At 45.6% G+C, this 24,052-nt stretch overlaps 1 protein-coding gene across 1 annotated transcript; it reads right to left on the bottom strand.

The window, feature by feature from the left end:
* Positions 1 to 15,711: 15,711 nt before the first annotated feature.
* On the bottom strand, positions 15,712 to 22,300 carry LOC119399251 (uncharacterized). The gene is made up of 4 exons (XM_037666068.2): positions 22,166 to 22,300; positions 18,928 to 19,095; positions 17,078 to 17,203; positions 15,712 to 15,965 (listed from the first exon to the last, which is right to left on the bottom strand). The coding sequence occupies exons 1-4, from the start codon at positions 22,292 to 22,294 to the stop codon at positions 15,750 to 15,752; spliced, it is 639 nt and encodes a 212-aa protein (XP_037521996.1). The 5' UTR covers positions 22,295 to 22,300; the 3' UTR covers positions 15,712 to 15,749.
* Positions 22,301 to 24,052: the final 1,752 nt, after the last annotated feature.

Genomic DNA, 24,052 nt, shown 5'->3' with positions numbered 1-24,052 from the left:
GGGGCAAGAGCATAAACCGTAATCTGCTTGCACTACAAAGCAACGTTTATTTACATTCCTTCTTCAGCAAACCGAGAAATAACAGGTAGACTGTGCGCACTCAAGCGAAGAACCTATTATCTTTAAAGAAGTGGAAGTCTGCAGGTTGCAGTCTTCCTCTTTCTATGCAAACAACAAGAAGTAGAAGGATTAAAATCTCAGACTCGTGGATGTGGCAGCAAAAGAAGCGAAGTACCGAGTTTGGTTTACTCGACAGAGTTTCTTTACTTACTTTCATGTGCCGCACACTACTGAGGGTGAGCGAGCACAGCGTGCACACTGTATTGAAACTTAATGCCGTGTCGAAGTGGAAAAAATCCGAGTCTTATAGCGCGACCTTCCAAAAAAGAAACAAGAGGCCTCGTTCGGTAGGACATTCGTGTTGAAGCTGTTTTGCCTGCATCATTACATTCTTTTTCTCTATCATTTTTTCTCTGGTTCTGATTTGCAGAAACGTAAACGAAAGCGCCTTCAATATGGTGCACGTTTACCACGAATGTGAATTGTAAAGTGTGAAATACGCTGTCCCGCCAAATAGTAACAGGACGCAAGTATTTCGTTCCACTAACCAAGGTAGGTCTGTGTGCTTTCCGCGGTGTCGCTATCATAATGGAATTGCGGATTTATTTTTTCGTTAACTGACGGCGACTAGGTTTTTAAGCGAAGCTTTTATAACTCACATTTCGGTGTCGTACGCGAAACAACTGGCACCGGCGAGCGTACAGAAATGCGTCCCTCGAAGAGGTCACATCCGTATTTGTACGAGCCGTTTTCCAATGATTGACGATCTCTCTATCGTGGGCTTGTCGGCTATCAGCCGTTTCTGATACAGAAATCTGATCCTTTATCGGGGTTACTTGTCATTTCATCATTCATCATCATCATCATCAGCCTGTCTACGCCCACTGCAGGGCAAAGGCCTCTCCCATGTTCCGCCAATCAACCCGGTCCTGTGCTTTCTGCTGCCACGTTATACCTACAAACTTCTTAATCTCATCTAACCACCTAATTTTCTGTCTCCCCCTCACGCGTTTGCCATCTTTTGGAATCCAGTCAGTTACCCTTAGTGACCACCGGTTATCCTGCCGACGTGCTACGTGCCCGGCCCATATCCCTTTCTTCTTCTTGATTTCAACTATGATGTCCTTAACCCCCGTTTGTTCCCTGACCCACTCTGCTCTCTTCCTGTCTCTTAAGGTTACACCTATCATTTTCCTTTCCATCGCTCGCTGCGTCGTCCTCAATTTAAGTTGAACCCTCTTTGTAAGCCTCCAGGTTTCTGCTCCGTAGGTAAGTACCGGTAAGATGCAGCTGTTATATACCTTCCTCTTGAGGGATAGTGGTAGATTACCATTCATGATTTGATAATGCTTGCCGAATGAGCCCCAACCCATCCTTATTCTTCTAGTTATTTCACTCTCATGGTTCGGCTCCGCGGTTACTACCTGTCCTAAGTAGACGTACTCCTTTACAACTTCCAGTGTCTCGCCACCTATCGCAAAGCGCTGTTCTCTGCCAAGATTGTTCCACATTACTTTAGTTTTATGCATATTAATTTTCAGACCTACTCTTCTACTTTCCGTATCCAGTTCAGTAATCATGAGCTGTAATTCGTCTCCCGCGTTACTCATCAATGCAATGTCTTCAGCGAATCGTAGGTTACTGAGATACTCTCCATTAACTCTTATCCCTAACTCTTCCCAATCTAGGGCCCTGAAAACCTCCTGTAAACACGCGGTGAATAACATTGGAGAGATCGTGTCTCCTTTCCGTACGCCCTTCTTTATTGGGATTCTGTCGCTTTCTTTATGGAGGACTATAGTGGCTGTGGATCCGCTGTAGATTTCTTCCATTATGTTTATATAGGCTTCGTCGATGCCCTGATTCCGCAGTGCCTGCATGACTGCTGATGTCTCCACCGAATCAAATGCCTTCTCGTAATCTATGAAGGCTATGTATAGGGGTTGGTTGTATTCCGCGCATTTCTCTATCACCTGATTGATAGTATGAATGTGGTCTATTGTTGAGAATCCTGTACGAAATCCTGCCTGGTCCCTTGGTTGATTGAACTCTAATGTCGTATTAATTCTGTTAGCAATTACTTTTCTAAATAGCTTGTAGACAACGGACAGTAAGCTTATGGGCCTGTAATTTTTCAGGTCCTTGACGTCCCCTTTCTTATGGATCAAGATGATGTTGGCATTCTTCCAAGATTCTGGTATCCTCCCCGTCGAGAGGCACTTCGTATACAGGGTGGCCAGTTTCTCTAACATAATCTCTCCACCGTCTTTCAACAGGTCTGATGTTACCTGATCCTCACCAGCTGCTTTGCCTCTTTGCATTCTCTTTAGGGCTTTCTTTACTTCTCCTGTCAATACTGGTGGGATGTCAGATTCCCCTGCGCTATTACTCCTTCTTACGTTATCATCCTGAATGCCTCGGCTGCTGTACAGATCTCTGTAGAACTCTTCCGCTACCTCAACTATTCTATCCATATTGTTTGTGACCTTGCCTTCCTTGTCCCTTAATGCATACATCTGATTTTTGCCTATGCACAGTTTTGTCTTCATAGCTTTGAGGCTTCTCCCTTTCTTTAGAGCAAGCTCAATTCTCTCCATATTATACTTTCTTATGTCGGCTGCTTTACGCCTATTGATTAACTTCGAAAGCTCCGCCAGCTCTATTTTGTCTGTTGCATTTGAGGCTTTCATAGCTTGACGTTTCTTAATTCGTTCTTGTCATTTCACGGGGCCATATTAACGCGATAGCGTTAAAGAGCTCGTATCGCAGAAATTCCGCCGTCGGCGTCGGCACCGTTGGTTGTGAGCGAAAAATCATCATCTTGTCCGTGACCGAAAAATCGAAAAACCTGCCAATAAAATAAAAGTGTTGGGTCCGAGTGAGAATCGAACCCGGGCCGTCTGCGTGGCAAGCAGGTGTTCTACCACACAGCCACGCCTCTTTTTTTTTTTTTCATTCATGGTATTTATCACACTTAGTATTACAGTGCACAATAATAGCACAAATAAAGCAAGCAAAGGTACAATCACATAGCGACAATATGCGCTCAAGCGTTACTAAGTGCACACTCGATGGCTAACACAACGTGCAGTAGAGTTCTTCACATCGTGTTATACTAGAAAGGTGGTGAGGCCGAGCACCTCACCAAGAGGGGGTACCAGTCCGGACCGGGATTTTAACACAGCCACGCCTCTGCTTGATGTTGCACTGAAAGTACTTTCACGCTTCCCAAAAATACGCGTCCTGTATACAGGTGTCACAGTACGAGATGTAATATCGCAGCAATATTGCGTGGTACAAGCGTACATTGTCATCGGGCGTCACACCATGTCAATATCATAACGACTTGGTGGTTCAAAGACAGCCACCCATTACAAAAGACGCACACATTACTGCGCGTATTCCCTTAAGACCACGTAGTGGGTGCATCGCAATTTCGAAAAATTTTTCGCGCAAAATTGCTCCTGGCTTAAAGCATGCTACCCATTACATAAGGCACACACCTTAGTGTGCGCAATCTGTTAAACTCTCGTAGTGTTCGAAGTGCGGACTAGGGGCAGGATATCGCTATCGCGTTCAACTCTTAAAGGCGAAGTTTAAGCGTCCCCCAATTTTTTTTTCATTATTTCATTGTTGCCTGGATATGAACGCATGACCGTCATAGTTGCCTGTAGCAAATGAACTTTTGCGCTGCGAAGCACGTGCATGAAGGTTCAATTCGCAAAAGCTGGGAATGTTGTTGTTGTTGTTGTTGTTGTTGTTGTTGTTGTTGTTGTTGTTGTTGTTGTTGTTGTTGTTGTTGTGTCGTCGCCGTCGTTGCTGATGTGCACCCCTTAACAATTCTATACATTTCGTTAATGATTGTTGGCGGGAATGGAATGGAACACAAAAGGGAGAAGGCAGGGAGGTTAACCAGACAGCAGTCCGGTTGGCTACCCTACGCCGGGGGAAAGGGAAGGGGAGTGGAAACACGAGAGAGACAGAGAGAGAGAGAGGAGCGAAAGAAAGGAAATTCGGCAGATCCCACGCCTTGTGGGAATCAGTTTCATGCGAAGCAGTCAGCGAGTACTTCTATGCTGTACTTTATGGCTTTGAGCCAAGCGTTACGAGGTGGATCGACGTGTTTTTGTAAGTGTAGTACCTATGTGCACATCGTGGGCTGGTGTTTAAAGAGTAACTTATGGTGCGACGTACTCGTAATGTCAGCCCTCACGTACGTCAGTATTATCGAAAGTAAGCGCACTTTATTTCGCAGTCATGGGGATATCACACGTAACTTTCGTTAATGTATTTCTCCAGGGTCAAGCAATGCTTCAATATAGCTTGCTGAATCATATGAATACATTGTTTATTATACTACTGTGTAGGCGGAGCCAACACTGAAACCACAGACGTTAATCTGATATGACGCCTGTTTCGTAGGAGTACATATGTAGTGTTTATTGCTTCCTTGTAAAATTAGATGGCCAACACCAGAACTACAATTTGCGTTGCACCGACATTATGCCTGCATAGTCTGTTTCTCCAAACTTCTTTATAGACCAGGCGTGGCTCTGTGGTAGAATACCTGATTGCCACGCAGAATGCTTCGGTTCGATTCCTGCTGGGATCCAAATTTTTATTCTTTCCATTCGTCGGGTCAACGATGCCGATATCGATTTTTCTTAACGCTCTCTCATTTAAATTACCAATGTCTCTTCTTCGCCGTTCCTGGGTAGATACGTATGAGCTGTCAATCACCTGTGGCGCATACCCGTACACCGCCGCCCGTGGTAAACGGGTATTTGCCACACGTGTCTGGAGGAAAGGCTTTGACGACGTACGCAACAGGATTTTCACGTTATTCATGTCATGACGCGACAGCCATATTCGTCAAATCCTCTTACCCTCCCATTCCAATCTTGGTCTACATCAACTTAAGGAGGCGATCATGAGAGCACCCAGATGCAGGCAGGCAGGCAGGCAGGCAGATAGATAGATAGATAGATAGATAGATAGATAGATAGATAGATAGATAGATAGATAGATAGATAGATAGATAGATAGATAGATAGATAGATAGATAGATAGATAGATAGATAGATAGATAGATAGATAGATAGATAGATAGATAGATAGGCAGGCAGGCAGGCAGGCAGGCAGGCGGTGGCACTGTACAGTGGTCACAGGCATTCACAAAGGCCCGGAACCACCTCCAATGACTGTTGTGGACGAAGAATATCTCGCAGCACCGCCGCATCGCCAATCTGGACCAGATGTGAAGTAAAGCACCGTTGAAGCGTACCCACTCTGCGCGTTTCCGCCAGCACTGGTCACTGTGATAAGCTTACACATACTTCCTCCAGAGAAGGGGCCGCGTCTCAATCCACGACATCTGCGTTGTGCACGAATGAAAGGACGAGTCCTCACTCAGAGACGAGGGATCATCAATGGACGCGACTCAAAGGACTCGAAAGACGACGCGAATGCTCTCAAAGCTATTGCGAAATGGTGCACTCACCGTGTCGCCTTTTGACGGCCGCTTCTGCAGAGTACATCTCCAAGCAGCCCTTTCACATTATAAATGGGATAAAATTGAGCTTCTCCTCGCATTGATATCTTCCTTTTTCTGCCTCGAACTTTCTTCTCGGTCTTTTGGTCAAGACTGTCCCCGTCCAAGACTACATCATCCCTCTGTTCTGTTCTATTAATGTATGGGTTTTATGTCGCTGTTGCATGTATGAATGCGAAACGCATGTAAGGCTAGGTGACGTCAGATGTGTTAGTATCAACTTATTTCTTCACGCACTGCTGTTCGCGCGCGTTTATACTTTACTTGTTGTACCTGCTAACAAAGGAAAATTGCCTGCACTATTTTTTTGTTTGGTGTTAGCTAAAATAATTCTTGTCTGCTGTCTGTTGGCACTGCCCTTCAAGCCCGATGAGGCTTTGGCAGGCCAAATTTTGTATTGTAATGATGCTCTCTAAAGACGTTCATAAAATAATAATAATAATAATAATAATAATAATAATAATAATAATAATAATAATAATAATAATAATAATAATAATTGAAAATATATTTGCCCATAGGAGGAGGAAGGAAAGACGGGGAGGTCAATCAGAAGCGCGTCCGGTTTGCTACCCTACACGAAGGGGAAGAGATTAAAAGAGAGAAAGCACCGTCAGGGTACAGGCGCGCCTGTTCATTACACGCCTACAAGCGATCGCCTAACCCGGTCGATTTTAAAAGCAGCACCAATGTCTGCGTCTGAATGAAAACGGTCTGTCGCCTAGATGAGGACTGCTTGTGCACAAAAAGCATGGACACAAGAAGGAACACCGATAGGCAGACGAAGCGCAAAGTAACAACAGTTTATTGGCTTCATCCAGATGCCTCATATTCATCCCGTCCTCATCCAGATGAATCACCAACAAGTCCAAGTTGAAACCTCCTGTCGTCTAGTTTGTTCTGCGCATTGGTCATAATATCTGCAGGGTGAGGCAATAGGAAGGAAAGAGAAATCGTCTGCTCTTGTTTTTTTTTTAAATTTATAAATCCTAATAATTGTTGCGGTTTTACGTCCCAAAACCTCCATATGATTATGAGCTTAGGTCGGGAAAAAAGTTCGAGGTCACTCAGACTCACTCAACAAATATATTCTGCTCTGAGGGCTAACTCGAACTCAGATTCACCAAAATTTTCCTCAACTGGGCTGACTCGGACTCAGACTCACGTAACTTTTTCTCAACCGGACTCACTCGGACTCAAACTCATCAGCATATTACTCAGCCGGACTCACTCAGACTCAGACTCACGGCTTGACTTGAGTCTGAGTGAACGTGAGTGAGTCGACTCACGAGTCCGTGAGCGTAAAACTGCCTTTTTTTTTTCGATCTTTGTGTCAATGCCCTTTTTTGCCAATATCTCACATAATCAATGCTCTTCGATAAGCCTTTTTATATTATACCTTCAAATACGAGTTTTCAGTAATCCAGTAAGGACATTTTTATGAAATACCCGACTCAAACGAGATATCTTTTATCAATAACTTTCCTCCGTTTGCGGAGAGTTTGCGGAGGGGGAGGCCATGGCACTCCTCCCAGTTCACGTCTCTGACCAATAAATACTGAGGTGGCGCATGAACGTGAGTGCGTTGAGATATGTGTGATTAGATTTGAGTATAAATGTAAGCCGCTATTAGGCTGACAGTAATGCCGAAGATGAGTAGATAGGACCATAGGTCAGCAATAAAAGGTGGATCTCACTCAGACTCACTCAAGAAATATATCTTCCGCATAGGGCTCACTCGGACTCAGACTCACCAATATTTTCCTCAACTGGACTCACTCGGACTCAGACTCACTAAAATTTTCCTCAACCGGAGCTACTCAAACTCAAACTCATCAAAATATTACTCATCCGAACTCACTCAGACTCACGGGCCAATCTGAGTCTGAGTGAGTCTGAGTGAGTCGACTCATGAGTGAGTCTGCCGACCTATGATCATGAGAGACGCCGTAGTGAAGAGCTCCGCAGATTTCGACTGCCTGGGTTTCTTTAACGTGCACCTGAATCTAAGTGCATGTGCCTCTAGGATTTTGCCGCAAATTAAATGCGGCCACTGCGGCCGGGAATCAATCACAACACCTTCGGGTCAGCAATCCCATGTGGTCAGAATTAATCCGGAGTCTCTGACTACGGCGGGCCTCGAAATCATATCGTGGTTTAGGCACGTAAAACCCTGTGGGCCTTCTCATCAGTTCGGGATGCTTGTCATTGTTTTTCAGCTGATAACCATGGCATGACTTATTGCCTTAGCACATCCACGTTGGCACACAGACATAGATAGCGCAAAGACATTCCGTTCGCAAGTAATTATTCTGAGTCATTAATTTCTGCAGCAGATTTCCTTCAGCCCGTGGCAAGGCCCGAGCTCTGAACGAGGCGCCAAAATGCATCGCCGGTCCAGTCCTTTGAAGTATTGCCTGGGTGGTCCTTTCATCTTTCGGAGAGTCCAAGCGCAGCGGTACAGCGTTGCTCAATATGTGACCGGTAGCATATGTTGCAACACTGTCATCTCAAAGTGAGCAAGCAGCTTAGATACCTGAGAAGTGTACATATCAGACAGCCGGTGCCCGATGTGCAACACAAGATACGCAATTAGTGAGCATGACCCTGCGCGCAAAGCGCATTGCATTATTGCTGGGATGAGCTTCTTTAAATCAAAGGGTTAGTGCTCCTGAAAAATCTTTGCAAGGCCTATCGGTATAACGCAATCCCTAGTAGTTTCCACAAGAGGGTCACCTGGGATAGCGTGTTCTGTAACGATCACTTTCGGCGACAGTGCCGCTTTACGTGACACAGAATCTCGCGTGTCCGATGACTGAAGCGACTGTATGCCCGCCTTTGCTCAACCAGCCAATCAGCGCGCTCTAAAAGCGATATTACGGCGATATTACGGCGATATCTGCGAATCAGAAAACGGCCTATGGGATGTACTTTCGTCACACGGATAACCACATGGACACGTGTAGATCTAGTGCCTATGAAAGACATGAGTATGCAAGACAAGTCCGCTTCTCGAACGTCTGGCTCCAGTGAAAACCCGTGTTCAAGAATCTCTTTATCGCTTCAATATTTCATCTTCTCCTGAACCTCTGCCTTATCAGTATACAATAGTCATAAGAGCCGCAACATATGTTCACTAATTGATTGATTGATTGATTGATTGATTGATTGATTGATTGATTGATTGATTGATTGATTGATTGATTGATTGATTGATTGATTGATTGATTTTTGCCCTCACATAGATTACCCGGCTATTTTCACAGGCATACAACGAGCTCTACGGGTAGTAAATTTTTGAAAAGATATTGTCGGGCCCCAACTCTACAGCCTACCATAGCCTCTTACACTGGGTGCACTCGATCGTTCAGACATTTCCGACGAGTGGCAAACCAGGGGCGTAGCCAGGGGACGGGTTGAGGGGGTTCAAACACCCCCCAAAATTTTTCAGTTTTGCTTGCGTATATTTACACGCGCACATACAAACGCACGCACGAACATAAAGTATGGTTGAACCCCCCCCCCCCCCCCGAAAAAAATTTCTGGCTACGCCCCTGTGGTAAACCGAGTTATTGATTTGCTTTGAGCAGCTTTCTTTATGATGAAACAAGCGCAATATGCACGGAGACTTAGCAAGGACACAGGACTGATCGCTTACTAGCAACTGAAAATTTTTATTTCGGAAAGAACATTCTTATATGCATTCTTTCTTCAATATGCGCAGAATTCTCAGCATACAGCCGTCCTAGCTCGGAACATCGTATTCGCGACTGACAGTCGCTTTCAGAGCCAATACGTCGGTATACGCAGTGCGTATACATAATTTATTGTCCTGTTTATTCCTTTATTATTTAATATTCAGCTTCTAAATGCTAATGTGATGGGTGGATGACTAAGCCTGAGCTTATATTCTTGCTTTCTTTAACTGCTGCGAATACTGTAGGAGATTGACGAAGCTGCGACTAAATAAAATTATTTATCCGCGTACATCAGTATTGCTCACTTACTGAGAGAAGCGGATAAGCTAACGTCGCAAATCCACTAAGAGCCTACAGTGAGTACATTTCCACTCGAGTGTGCCAAAGGTGCTCGTAGTTTTGCCTTCGAACGTCTGACTTTTCACGTTGTCTTGACGATAGCCATTTTGGAGGTAGTTTTCTCGCATATAGTCTGTTTTTGTTTGTTTTTTAGAATCAGAGTCAATTTTATTCAAAAACGTCCATTTCAGACTGTCATTTCCCGCTGCCATTAAAATTTAAGCAAATATGTTCTTGAGTAACAAAGCACATAATAAGTACATTTCTTATACGCATCAAAATTGTCACATCCCGCACATAGTCAAATACTTCTGAAAAACCGATCATACGTTACCAGTAATGTCGCCACCGGGACGTCCAAGGACGTTCCCGATGGCTGTGATCCGTAAGTCACGTAGCAGGCGGGAGAATTCAGGAAAAGTAAGCTGGCGAGGGAGCCACGGTTGACAGCTCCAGGCACAATCAGAAATAAAGGCCCCCCCATAAAGGATCCCTGGAATGACCCATCACTGCTTCGTTCTCGCCGGCGGCGTTCGCGCTGAGGCTTGTTTTATTTTTGAGAAAATGTTCGAGACGCACCTTTACACATCCTTGACTCCCACGAGAGGGCTGCGTCTCGTAAATCGCACTGAGACAGGTGGCGTTGAAAGGAACTGCGTTCTTTCACAGCGAGACTGTCTTAGTATGTCCTGTGCCGTCGGCGTCGTATAGTTGTAGTAGGCATCAAGCAGGTCACGTAACCAGAGGGATGAATGAATAAAGAAAAATTAATAAGATGAAATCATGATGGAGATGAAACACGGGCACCAACGTAGTAGTAGTAGTAGTAGTAGTAGTAGTAGTAGTAGTAGTAGTAGTAGTAGTAGTATAGTAGTAGTAGTAGCAGTAGTTTCTTGAGCAATAGTGTCTTCACTTCGTCCCCGACCTTTCTGCGCCTTACCTTTTTTTCTCAAGTAATGAACCAATTAGCTCAACAACGAGCCCTGTTGGATGGGGATGATGTTAGAAATTATTATGATGATAATGTTTCTCTTGAGGATAAATAAAACGAAATTACGATAAATGATGATAATGATGACTATTATGACCATTATGAGTTTTTGTACCGAAATTCATCATAATCACCAGAGCTTCGCTGGTTGATAGTAAAGTTTATTCCTCCTCCTCGCTGTCCGACGCTTTTCATGGCGTGGAACTGGCTGAATTTGTTTTTTTAATTTATCTAGAACGTACTGGGTTCATGAAGACAAACAAGGAATGATTTACATAAAAAAATTATGAAAGATAAAAGACTGACATCAAATAAAGCGCAAAGTACCGAAGTATTAAGCTTCGTCAGAGCTAGGAAGGAAGGAAGAAGCGGAAAGGCAGGGAGGTTAGCCAGTTTTTAGACCAGCTGGCTACCTTGTGCTGGGGGAAGGGGGTTAAAAGATGATAGAAGAGAGACGTCACAAAAAAGAGAGAGAGAGAGCAAGAAAAGGAAAAAGAAAAAAAAGGAAAGGAGAACACTACACTGCTTAGAGTCTGTCTCTAAGACAGTTGTCCTCAAGAAGCGCAATAATGCTTTTCAGGCCTTCTGTGCCGATGACGGACTCGGCCAAGATCCCAGAACCCTTTGTTCCGACAAAGGGCGATTGTCAAGTCTATCTAACGCATAGCAAAGTTCTTGTCTTGGCGCACTGAAACGGGGACACTCACAGAGAAGGTGGGCGATCGTTTCTTCGCACCTGCAGTTATTGCATGTAGAGTTGTTCCACTCCACCATTCCACTCAGGCGGGAGTATAGGCATTCGTGAAGGCTCCGCCGAGCCACAGGCGGCACAGAAGCGTCTCCTCAGCTCGCGATATTCCCGACGGAAGACGGAGCCTGGAGATTCGGATCCAACAGGGAGCCTACATGACCGGATCCAAGCTCTGTCTGGCTGTGTAGACGAGCGTTGGTGAATGCCGCCGAGTTGGACGCAGTTAACGCAAGTATGTCGAGCGATAGTTTTGTTTTTCTCGGTACAAACGCTGCTACCGTACAGATTCATTTGATCTTCACTCTGCATCGCTCACACAAAAATAGGGACTGAGGAATAAAAGAATAGGACTAGCGCTTACCTGCAACTAAGATTGTTTATTGAAGCAGAAACGCTTATATGCATAGACGTGCGCGAAAGGGGGGGGGGGGCAGGGGGGGGGCGGCCGCCCTCCCTAATCACTTCTGAGGGGGCGCAATGTCAACCCCACACATGGACATAATAGGGGGGAGGGGGCGCTGCGACTCAGCGGGGGGGGGGGGGCGGGGGCAATGTCAGCGCCATACATTGACATAGTCGGGAGGCGGGGCGTTGCGACGAACCTTCGCCTCCTCTGAAGGAAACCACTGTTTTTCTACTGTTTTCTACTCCGAGCACGGTGAGTCCAACTCCCGGCGCTCCCGTTTCGCCCCCGCTTCTCTCTTCCGTAGATCTGTGTCTAATTCCCGACGCTGGCCTTTCGCCGTCGCTTCGCTGGCTCGTACAGACGAATTAGCCCTTCGGCGACTCTGGCATTCACGGGCGAGTGCGCGCTGGCGTTCCAAACGCGCAGCCTGCTCAGCTTATGTGTATCAAACATGGGACCTGCGTAACGCCATTTCGAAACCCGAGACGACGACAGGGCGGTCCCTTAACCTTCTCCGCAGTTAAAATGGAAACAAAACTCGGCATCTCAAGAAAATTGTTAGTTCCGAGTAAGCGCTATAAAGCTTTAAGTTTATTATTTTCTTCCACGATCCACGTTTTTGTTTGCGCCGCACGATCGTATGCGTATTAACTAGCTGAGTTTGCAGTTTGAAAACTACATTTGAAGGAAGAAGATGCGTCGACACGCCTCAACGGTGAATATTCAATCCTTTTGTTCTCAAGATAAACCCATGCACACTCAATTACGATCGTACTTTTTTTTACGTAGAGTATACTTATATTATCTTGGAGACCAATTGGATTTCCAGCGATTACTTGCAGAGTAAGCAACTCGCCTCGGTTCGTGTAGGCTGGGCGCAGGTGTTGGCATTTACAGCCGATCCGGAAACGCTGCAACGGTCCCATCGATCCGTCCCCTCGTTAAAAGAGTTTTCGTTGCCTCGGTGCATCTGCATCGGCACGCACAGGCATAGACAAATGTAACGTGAACAACAAGAGATGAGAAAATGGAACAGCTTCCGCAAGCGCTAATTCGACAGCACAATTTCGCGTCGGCAATTGAACGGTTGCAAAAATGTTGCTCGGACCCCACATGGCGAAGCGCGTGCAAGAAGGAAAGAACGTGTTTTAGTGAGCCCTACGTCGTTCGTATTTCGATTGCTCGTGATTGTATGCATCGAGTGTTCGTCGTCGCTGCTGCGTTTTTTTCTTTATGCACGATATCTTGTCCTATTCATTTATCTTCTCTTTAGATAAAGCAAAAAGAGCGTACACTAAAAGCTACATCTAGTAGCTTTTAGTGCTTTAGCATGGCCCCAGTGCGTGATTAAAATGAGGGCTTAGGTAGCTGCAGGCTTTCATGGGGCCCACTCGAAGTTTTGCAAAATATTTAGTTGCTCACCGCGCTCGCTGTGAACGTTGATCATGATGAGGATGATAAGGAATATGATGGTGGTGGTGGTGATGATGAACTTCTTCCTGATGGCACTGACCCTCAAAGAGGGATGGGTCCAGAACCGGATGGCAGGACGTTGAACATTAGCATCGAAAATAGACGGCTAGCTAGAGCTCCACTCTTCTTCTGCTTTAGGGAAAAAGTGCGGCGTTCCGTTGAGCCACTTCGACTAATTGTCCGCTGACGGTGGAGTGACAATACCAGAAATCAAGTTAAAAAATTAATGGCCACTGATAAGCGAGTGTAACGTGTGGGCTTCCGAAAGCGAGAACAGAGAGCTTAACCGGCCTAAAGAATGCCGCATGTTTCTCTACAGAGGGGGACGGGGGAGGTTGAAATATTAGAGAGCAGAGGGAACGAAAGGAGGGTGGTTTCTTTTTTATGTTATTTTTCTTTCTTTTTCCCTAGAGAGGCTCGTTTCTTTGTTAGACAAAACCACAATTCCGAAGAGCCACTGAACAAAGGGTTGTGGATTCGAATCCCCCCGAAGGCACACACCACAGTTAAAAAAAAAAACAAAATGATGTCGCCTATGCTCTCCTTGACTTAACTGTCTGTTGGATTCATTTGGTTGCGTCTAACAGGAAAGCAGATGGAGACAAAGAAAACACACAATGATAACACAATCAGCACTGTTACGGAAATTTCTGAAGCCTTTATCGATGTTATTGCTTTTTTTGTGTTAAACAAGTGTTAGTGCACAGCGACAGTGACAAAGGGTGACTACAGTAATATTGATTGGGCTAGAATCGCTGTTAGACCAGTCCTGACATTGTTTACCATTCTTATTCTTGAATTAAATACATTTCTAGGACATTACGTCACCGAAAAAAAAATACTGTCGAGCATCAGAACGCCCTCACGGATTTGTTACAACAGATATTTTCTACGGTCAGTCTCGGTTTTGTCTCTCATGTATGCATGCTGTATCGTGACGTCAACACCGAGAAACTTATCACGTCAGCCATCTTCGTTTCCTTCTCAGTCGCTTGTACTGGTCATCCTCGAAAGCTTTCTGCAAGTTCCGTGGTTTTGTACTGCCTCCGGATCACAGGCAATGAAAGCTTTCTGCCCCTGGCGGGGTATTACAGTGCCTCCGGGATCGGCCCATCTTTAACCAAACGACATTTGGTGACATCATCGTGTGACGTCGTAGTGACGTCATGATGACGCCACGACTTTAGGCGATCTGTGACTTCATGATGATACCACATGGTGACATCACCACATGATGATTCTTCGCATTACTCGTGCTGACGCCGCTGATGCCTACGGTCAATTTTCGTGTTTGATGAAGCATCTAGTCATTCAGGGCATTCTGAGGCTTTCGCTGTGTATATGGTTATGGAGTCTTGGACCTTCATGTAACGCTGAAGACGAATAGTCCAAAAAACATGTTAGTACGCTGTGATCGCAGTAGACCCATTAATCTTTGCCGCATTTATTTATTTATTTATTTATTTATTATTTATTTAATTATTTATTTATTTATTTATTTATTTATTAATACACATATGGATGGTGATCTTGATGATGGCGATCTGCTGGTACATATACTATGGTCACTGGAATATACATCTACCATTATTAGTGGTGGTGAAATGCGCCTGAGAAGATCAACGCACTGCGCACCAAGGCTCAACAACGCAGCTCCTAGCTCCTGAGTTGCAAGCGCCACCTATCACGCGGGCTCCAAAATAGCGCTATGTCAGTATGGCGCCCGAATCGTTTCAGCGCTGCCGAGGTTCAATCACGGAGGGCACCAAAATTTTCCGTTTTGCACACCAGGAAGCGACACTAGTCACAAAGTCGCAAGGTACCTTCGATTTGCGCGCGTCACATTGAAACGGGTCACGGCGATGCCGGAGTTGTTCACAAATCGTGCCGCTCGACTTCAGAGGTACAAACACAATGCGGCGCTATGAACAAATGGTGAGATTTCGGCACGCGACAAGGCATATACGTAACCAGCTCGATGCGCTTCTTTCACGTAAGCTTTAGATGTCGAGAACGGCATGTGCAGAGGGGCGTAGCCAGAGAGCGGTGGTTGGGCGATTCAACCCCACCCCCCGTCCCCCAAAAATATTCGATTTTGCGTGTGTACATATACGCGCACACAAACGTACGCACGAACGTACATACAGTATAGAAGCAACCCCACCGCCGGAAAAAATTTCTGGCAATGCTACTGGGCACGTGGGTCGGTTTCGGAGCTATAAATTAACACACTCAACGTTGCATCCAACAGATAATTAGGCCAGGTGGCTTCCTGAACCCACCGACTCACCGTGGGATCTGAACCCACCAGCGAAAGTGGTGGCTTCAGAACCCTCAAATCACTTGAGAATCTCCACAACGCGTCATTTTACGATACGAGTAATGAACGACACGTTGCAGGAAACGTTTATTGTCCTTTTGTTTTAATCGTTTAACGTAAAAACAAGGTTCAAGGTTGTCATAAGTGTGCTCTACTTTCATCATCCTGCGATAGCCTGATATAGTTGCGTGCACTTTTTAAAGTCTGCGCTGCCCCTGTACCTCGTCCTGAAGAAGTTGAGCACACTGCGTAGCAGGTGCAGTCTCGCGAAAGGCCCGCCTCTCGACTTGCAGACGTTGGAGAAGTCCGCGTAGTCGACGTCGAAGACGGCGATGCCGAACTTGGTGACGGTATGCTCCTCCTTGATTGTGCACAGCTGCCGAGAAACGTGGACAGAACAAAACGTTCAGTTGCAGTAACGTTACTTAAATATTAGTTGACGTAATAGCTCTCGTAAAACATTGCGTGCGTTCTACTGCAGTCTATCGCAATCTAAGAAAACAGTCAATGCCCTTTAGGCAAGCCAAGGAGAGTACAGGCTAAAGGCTATACTGTCCCGCATAGGTGTCTGCGCGGGAAGGGGGGGGGGGCAGGGAGGGGGGGGGGGGGCAATCGCCCCCTCTACTCACCTAAGGGAGTGCGCAAAGTCTGCACTGTGATTTTTGATGACAATGGCGGCCCAAGTAGCAGCCCAATAATTGTTTGCTTATTATATTTTCTTCCGGAAAGCCAGGGACCAAAGGCAGGTCGTCCTGAGAAACCTGCCATCACGTGATATTCCTTTTTTTTTCATTCATTCTGAAGCATGTTTCCGGGAGGGGCGGAGCTCCGACGAAACCTTGCACCCCCTCCCCCCCCCCCCCCCCCCCCCCCCCCCAATGGGGAACTATGCGCACGCCTATGCTCTCACGACAGTGTCGTGAAATTACCTTGAGGTTTGCAGTCGAATGCATTGTTCCTGTGCTTCAAGTGAAACAACAGCCACACGGCGCGCTGTAGACCTATCGCTTATAAAACATATACATATATATTGTTTTTTTTTTAGAAAATATAGATTCTTTATAGCAAAAGTTATGACTGTCAGACCTCTGTCATCTTCGCAAACGAACTGTACGGCGAGCCGGAAAATCTTTGCCGCACGTAAAGTTACACTGAAATGAGCACTGAAAAGTTAAACTGAATTAAACTTTGCAGCGGGATAGCTTGGGACACAGACATGCTAGAAGAATTCTTCCAAGTGGAACTGTGTAGAAACGCGACTTCCTCCAACTTTTCATTACAAACATGCCCGCTTGCTGCACTCAAAAGTTTATTATTCAATCTTAGATAATTAGACGTCTGACAGCGATAATTTTTGTCCCACTTTGTGTCCCCCTAGATACATAACTTACATGCAAAGGTGGTTTTCACGTTCTTCCCAGTGCTGAATTTTAACAAAACCATAAAGCTTAACTTTGAACACCCGGTATAGTGTGAAAAAAGCCGTACCTTTTTATTAAGTCCTTTTCGGTCGTCGTACGAGAATACAATCGGCTCGGTGGCGTGGCGAAATTGTGCTGCGTCCACAGAAGGGTCGTACGTCGCTGGTGACGTGTAGTTCGGGCTCTTGCACACCTGTCACGTGAGAAGTGAGTTCGCCGTGAGAAACGCTGTGGCCCATGTCATGAACGTACGCGTAGTGTAACTTGGCGACCACGACACTTGAAATGCATTTGAGTTCGCTGAACGTGATCAGAGCATCTGAAGGGGCTAGTTGAAGAGGGCTAGTTTGGGGAGTGCTTATGCCTATGCTCGAATTTGCTTGTACGCCAGTACAATACTGAGGTAACACAAGGAAAAAACACGAGGCGGGACAGCGTTTCCAGTGCGCTGATTTCTTCGCAGTGAGCCTTTACCAACATGCCCATTGGTACAACGAAAACTCCTCCGATAGTGATGGTGAGTGGTGCCAGATTCCTGGTGCACATGTGAACTAAAAAATTTTACACCCCTACAGACGTAAAAAAGGGCGTTTGACTGTAACACTGCAAACGCTTCCACGTTAAATGGGTAAGAGCGAATGGTGGGTAAAATATGTAATGAACATTGTCTGGGGTTTTGCGTGCCAAAACCACAATAAGATTATGAGGCACTCCGGGGTGGAGGGCGCCGGACATTTAGACCACCTGGTGTTCTGCAACGCTCACTGACATCGCGCAGTAGACATGCCTCGAGCATTTCGGCTCCATCGAAATGCGACCGCCGAGGCCGGGATCGAAACCGCCACCTTCGGGTCAGCAGCCGAGCACCGTAACCTTTACGCCACGGCGGCGGACAGGAATGGTAGGTAACCAAGTAAAATTGTGATAGGTGCACCAGTGAATTTTCTAAGTTTCCATTGCCAGATTCTCGTATCAGATATTGCTCTGCACACTGGGTGGTCAGAAGGAGTGCAAGGTTTTTTTAACGACGCATTTTCTCGTGGCGCATGTTGCTCGGCGTTAAAGGTGATAAAGGTTTCCTACAGCTGTAAAGGTAAGGCTGTTGCCCATGGGTCAACGGAAAACCTTTAGGGCGTAAAGATAATGAGAGCATTTCTAAGATACAACTTATTTTTCTGAGCCAAATAGACCACGACATTAACACAATGATGCACTAGGACACAAACAACTATTAAATTGCATAAAGTTATATTTCTAGCTATTCTCAGTGTTGAAACTGCAGCGGGGCGTTGCAATTGTAGAAACTCCTTTTTATTTCTACACCCCAAGAAAAGACCGAGTAAAAAGGGGCGTCCTTGTGCCCCGCAACAATAATCGCCATCTGGCTTGCTTACCTTTCTTTTCTTCAAAACTCGTTGCTCGCGAAGGTCGCGGGATCGAATTCCGGCCATGGCGGCCGCATATCCATGGAGGCGAAATGCTTGAAGCCCGTGTACTTAGATTTAGGTGCACGTTAAAGAACAACAGATGGTTAAAATTTCCCGAGCCCTCCACTAAGGCGTCCCTCATAATTATGTCGTTGTTTCGCGACCTAAAACTCCAACAATTATTATGTTACAAATGTCGGCGCTAGCCACTTTCCTACCAGGAATGCTACGTCATGCTGATAACGTGCATGCCATTTGTGACGTGGAAGTATTGGGCGCGCTGCGATAATGCAAGGAAAGGCACGCCAGATAGACGACAATTATTGTTGTGCTACAAAAAAACACCCTTTTTACGCACTATTTTTTAAAAGTGTACTGAAGAAAATCGGGTGCACCTTGTGACTGAGGTCACCGTATATATGGGTAAACGCCGAAGTTTGGTGTTTCATCGGATCTAAGCAAGCTGATGACGAGAATCGATACAGCTCACCTCAGCGTAGCTGGCGAACGAATCGACGCTGTCATTGGTCATGCAGGGTGCCAGGAAACCACGGTTGTTTGGGTCCGTGGGTACCGCTAAATGCCCACTCAATGTCACCGAGAGTGCAGACTTGAGCTTTAGACCCGACAGCCTGACGATGCTCTCGGCTGCAGTCGTCTGCGCGAAACAAGCATACGTCACACACACGAGCAGAAGCCAACCAGATTTAAGCAATTCTTTAAAAAAATCCCGCGATTTCCACTCTGTGAAAGATGTCGATACATCGAAGCTGATGCCTCCCTTTGTGAGGCTATTGCCTTTATATGTTATTTTAAGTATTTCTCAGTATTTATGATTAGCAACTGCTTTGTAAGTATTTCTGTGTTGTATCATTGCTCTTTAATTTGAGGCTATGTTAAAGGGGCCCTGAAACACTTTTTCTGCATGGTCAGAAAACGCTGCCGATCGATAGTCGAGGCTCCTGAGAACACGCGAGCCAAACATTACAGCGCAGCAGGGGGCCTGGAATTTACAATTAATCCTCAGTCAGCTAGAAATATTTACCTGTTGTTTCTACAAATGATGCCATATATCCATATGACCGCGCCATGAACCAAGTTTCACGGCCATTGGCCGATTGAGCATCGTGAGCTGCATATAGTCACCGTGGCCGCCGCGGAAGGTCGAAAGTACTCAATCTCATGACGAGCGCGTGAGGAAACTTCTTTCCCCCGTGCCATCCTTCCCTGCTTAGCTTCCGGCGCTCTCATCGGGACGAGAGAAGAGAGAAAGTAATTACAGAGTGCGACAGATCTCCAACTGCACTCGTACTTGACGGATTCTAAAACTTTTTGCGGCAGTCGATTCGTCAGGCAATAAGCTCTTTCAGTGAAGCCACTAGACCGCATTAGTTTTGAAATTATTGCAGGGCCCCTTTAAGCTATGGGACGACGGTATGCTCATTCACGGCCGCGCTGGAACGCTATATACGGTAGCGTTCCAGTGCGGCTCACCCCACTCGCCCATTCGCACAAAACGCGTACTACTCAATACAGGGCATCAATACAATCACCTCAGAAGAAAAACAAGATGGCTTTCGCCTTCGAGTTGCCTTAGGCAAACACATAAGGGTCCTTATGACTTTCATTTGCATTTTTCGCAGTTTCTTGCTCACGGACAACGCCGATCTTTCGCACAGAGCCAACGACGCCGACACCGGAATTTCAGCGAAACGGGCGCTTCAACGCTGTCACGTTAATATGGAACGCAGTTACACTGATCCCAATGCGATGCAAGGCAGACAAGGTACTTCAGAAACCACAGCGCGATAAACGAACACGAGACACAATGCATGAAGACAAGACAAGCACTTACTTTCAACTGAGATTTTATAACAGATCCTGAGCGTATATAATCGCGCATCTGTGACAACAAGAGGAAACAACTGACGGAAAGAAGCTAAATGGACACGTCTCGTCTAAACGAAACAATCGAGCTCTTTTTTTAGATCAAACAACATGCGGCGGGCTGACGCATTATTTCCTGCCCTAGCTATCTCAGATGCCTCTGCAACTTCTCTGAACGCACGGGTGTCGCTGGAGGCGATGTTTCGACAAGCGGACTTGTCTTCTTCAAGGCTGCAACAGCGTTCCTCCTTGCAAGGAAAGCAGTTGTACCTTTGAAGAAGACTACTAGTCCGCTTGCCGAAACGTCGGCTTCAGCGCCACCCCATGTTCACGAATTTTTCATCTCTTCAAGCGTCCATTTTCCCCGAAATTTCTGTCTTTCTTTTTTTTTTGGGGGGGGGGGGGTGGGAAGGGGAGGGGGGCGATATAGAATTTTTCTGGTTATATTGTTGCAATAGCGATACAGAACAACTGTCAGATTTAAAAGTGAATGACACTATGGCTTCGCGTCACAGTTTTTACAATGACTTGTGTCCTTCTATAGTCTGTCACCCCTTACAAAAAAAAATATTTGGTAACATTAAGTTGACGGTCTAAAGAGAATTGTTACTAGAACCTACCAACAATCAAAAGAGTGTCTACCAACTGTCTTTAGACGTCTGTACCAACAATCAATCAACGCTCTGGCTGCAATTGGCCACCAACTTTGAACAGACTCATGTTCATAGGTTGTCTGGTGACCTCGTAGTAACGCCCTATCAACAATGTTCAACAGACACCCTATCACTGTGAGCAAAAAGAAAGCCGAGATGGGAGTAAATGGACTCGTCCTCTAGCGCACGCCCCTATGGGGGTTTTATATACTCCGTCCAGGGGAGTAAAAAATTTACCCCCTTTAAGGACGGAGGTTTTGGATGGACTGAGGGGAGTATTTGTTTACATCCACAGGGGAGCTTTTCGCTGTCGCACCGTGCGCCAGAGAATCTTTAATTAAATTAGCATCAAAACACGCAAACTCGATCACACGTACACAAACATGCACACAACATTCGCAAAGTAATACAACACTCACACTGACAACCGCTCGCCACCCGCTCTTCACAACCAAACTTTGGTCACCGAGTATATATAGGCACCACATCTTGACCTTCAATGTAGCTCAGATGGGACACTTCTTTTCCGTGTAATTAAGCAACAAACATTCATGGCGTACGTGTAAATTTGCGGTGGGCTTATAGATACCACTGAGGCACACCTATCTTTTACTAAAAATCCGCCTAACATTCAACAACTTTTTTAATTAGCGAATTTTGCGGGAGCCTTTCTCATATATACGTCAGTAAGAAGGAGGCCTTCAGACGGTCTACATAAAATAGTCTTTATACAAAAGTAAGAAGGAGGTCTTTAGACGGTCTACATAAAATAGTCGATATACAAAAGTAAGAAGGTCTTTAGACGGTCTACATAAAATAGTCTTTATACAAAAGTAAGAAGCAGGCCTTCAGACGGTCTACATAAAATAGTCTTTATACAAAAGTAAGAAGGAGGTCTTTAGACGGTCTACATAAAATAGTCGATATACAAAAGTAAGAAGGTCTTTAGACGGTCTACATAAAATAGTCTTTATACAAAAGTAAGAAGCAGGCCTTCAGACGGTCTATATAAAATAGTCTTTATACAAAAGTAAGAAGGAGGTCTTTAGACGGTGTATTGACAAAGGTTACTAGATCGCAAATGTTACTAGATGGTCACCAATGTCAATAGATGGTTACTAGGTGGTCTACTCAATGTTACTAGCCATTCTTGTAAGGGACAGCCTAAGCAGGTGACGTGACACTCACCATGTCGTACTGGTAGCTGTCTTCGGCTCCTCGAGGCCTCCGCAGTTGCGTCGGCGCCACCACGACACAGGTGCGTAAACTGTTGTCCCCTCGCGAGTAGTGGCCCAGAGCGATGTACAGGTCCGGCATCCTCAGATCCCTGCGATCCAATGCAGATACTGTAAGTCAGGCACAAAGGTGGCAAGTTGGAATGGATGCATGCTTGGAAGACCAGCGCGGCAACGACGGAGACGCAAGAAAAGGACAAAAGGCGAGCGCTGTCGAACAAGTGAAATCTACTGAAACAGCTGAACACAAGAAAAGCCAACACCATGCGTGCCCAGGATTCTAGGTCGCGTGACAAAAAAAAAAATTACTACGCATGCGTACCTCGCAATCTAGCAAACAAAAGTTTTAATATGCAATCATCACCTATAATTTTGAAGAACGCTTCCGCGAGTCCGCGAGCTCTTTTATGTTTTTGTTTCAAGATAATGACTGTGTTATTGAAACAAGGGTTGCACCGACATGACCTGCACTGTAAAAAATATATGTAAAAGTACAGACATCATTACAGAAAATGTCTGTGGTCACACAGAGAATTTCTGTTATTTGCCCTTAACAGAAATGTGTACCTGAAAAAAACAGACAATTTCTGTCTTTAAGGTGAGCGCTTTACAGACAATTGATCACGTGTCTCTTAGTACTTGAAAAACAACTATAAAAAATAGACTGCACCAAGTAATAAATTGCTTATATTTTAGGAGGTAAGCCAACGGTAGCAATTAATTTTGTTTCAAGTAATATGCGTATTTGTACATGTTGCGGTCCTTGCTTTCGGCGCGCTTCAATGCACAGATTCAAATGTCATGCTGCTAGGCCTCGTTTCTTCTTTATGGACTGGACCAGGCCTCGGAAAGTCTCAAGTTCCAGCCATTGCCGAAGGGGGGCGAAAAAATCGACTCCGTCGCAGCTAAAAAACAAACCATAGTGGCTCCGTTCAAATCTGCCCTCGGCGACGCCAAAAAATCCGCCAGAGGCACCGTAATAAAATCAATATTTAAGAGAAATACAGCTATCATTGCCGCATAAAAGTGCTTTTTCTTGTGTAACTGAAAGTAATGTTTGAATGATGAGTAAATTTGTTGTTTAGTGACTGAAAACATCTCTGCCTTGTCGCTCACCGCTGACGGCCGGCGCGCGGTAGTGAGCAAGCGGACCGTCGCTGTGACCAGTGACGAAGCTCAAAAAGTGCACCGCTGCGTCTCGGGTGCCGCAGATAACACGCAGAATATGCGCAGTTACCGTCCGATGGTTGGCAGCTGGTTTGTTGCTCCCCGTTTTCTTGCGAATTCCATCGTTCATGTTGTCTAAAATACGCATGAAAGTTTTTTAATTCACGGATGTAATCATATTGCAATTATGGTGGGCAGTCGGTGTGCTACTGTATGGTGCCGCAGGAGCTGCGATACCAGAGAAGGCGTCAGTTTCCACAGGTTCCTCGACGATGGCAGGTACACGTACTTTCAAGCTCAGCGTTTTTCTTTCTACTTTGTGACCTCGTTAACATATCACACTTCACTGTTCTCGCTTTTGAGTTGTATGATAACACGTGTGGACAAAGCTGCTATTTCACTTGTACTTGCAAGGTCTGGTGGGCTCAAATGAACGAGTGAATTATGCGATGGCATGAGCACGACTTGGCCAGACTGTTGATGAAGCCTACTTTCCAGTGGCGATGTCACAATAAGAGAATGACCGGGATAGAAAACCGTTTCTCCCTTCTCTGTATTTCTGCACCTCTTTGAGGCCTTGCATATATCCCATTTATGGGTTGTTTCATCGGTATCACGTGTTAAAATGCTCATGTTTTCTGCCATTCTGTAGGCATACACTATAATGTGATTT

Source organism: Rhipicephalus sanguineus, chromosome 7 (genome assembly GCF_013339695.2).
Source record: "Rhipicephalus sanguineus isolate Rsan-2018 chromosome 7, BIME_Rsan_1.4, whole genome shotgun sequence".
Lineage (NCBI taxonomy): Eukaryota > Metazoa > Arthropoda > Arachnida > Ixodida > Ixodidae > Rhipicephalus > Rhipicephalus sanguineus.
Note: the sequence above shows the minus strand (reverse complement) of the source record. Positions and strands in the feature narration are given on the sequence as shown.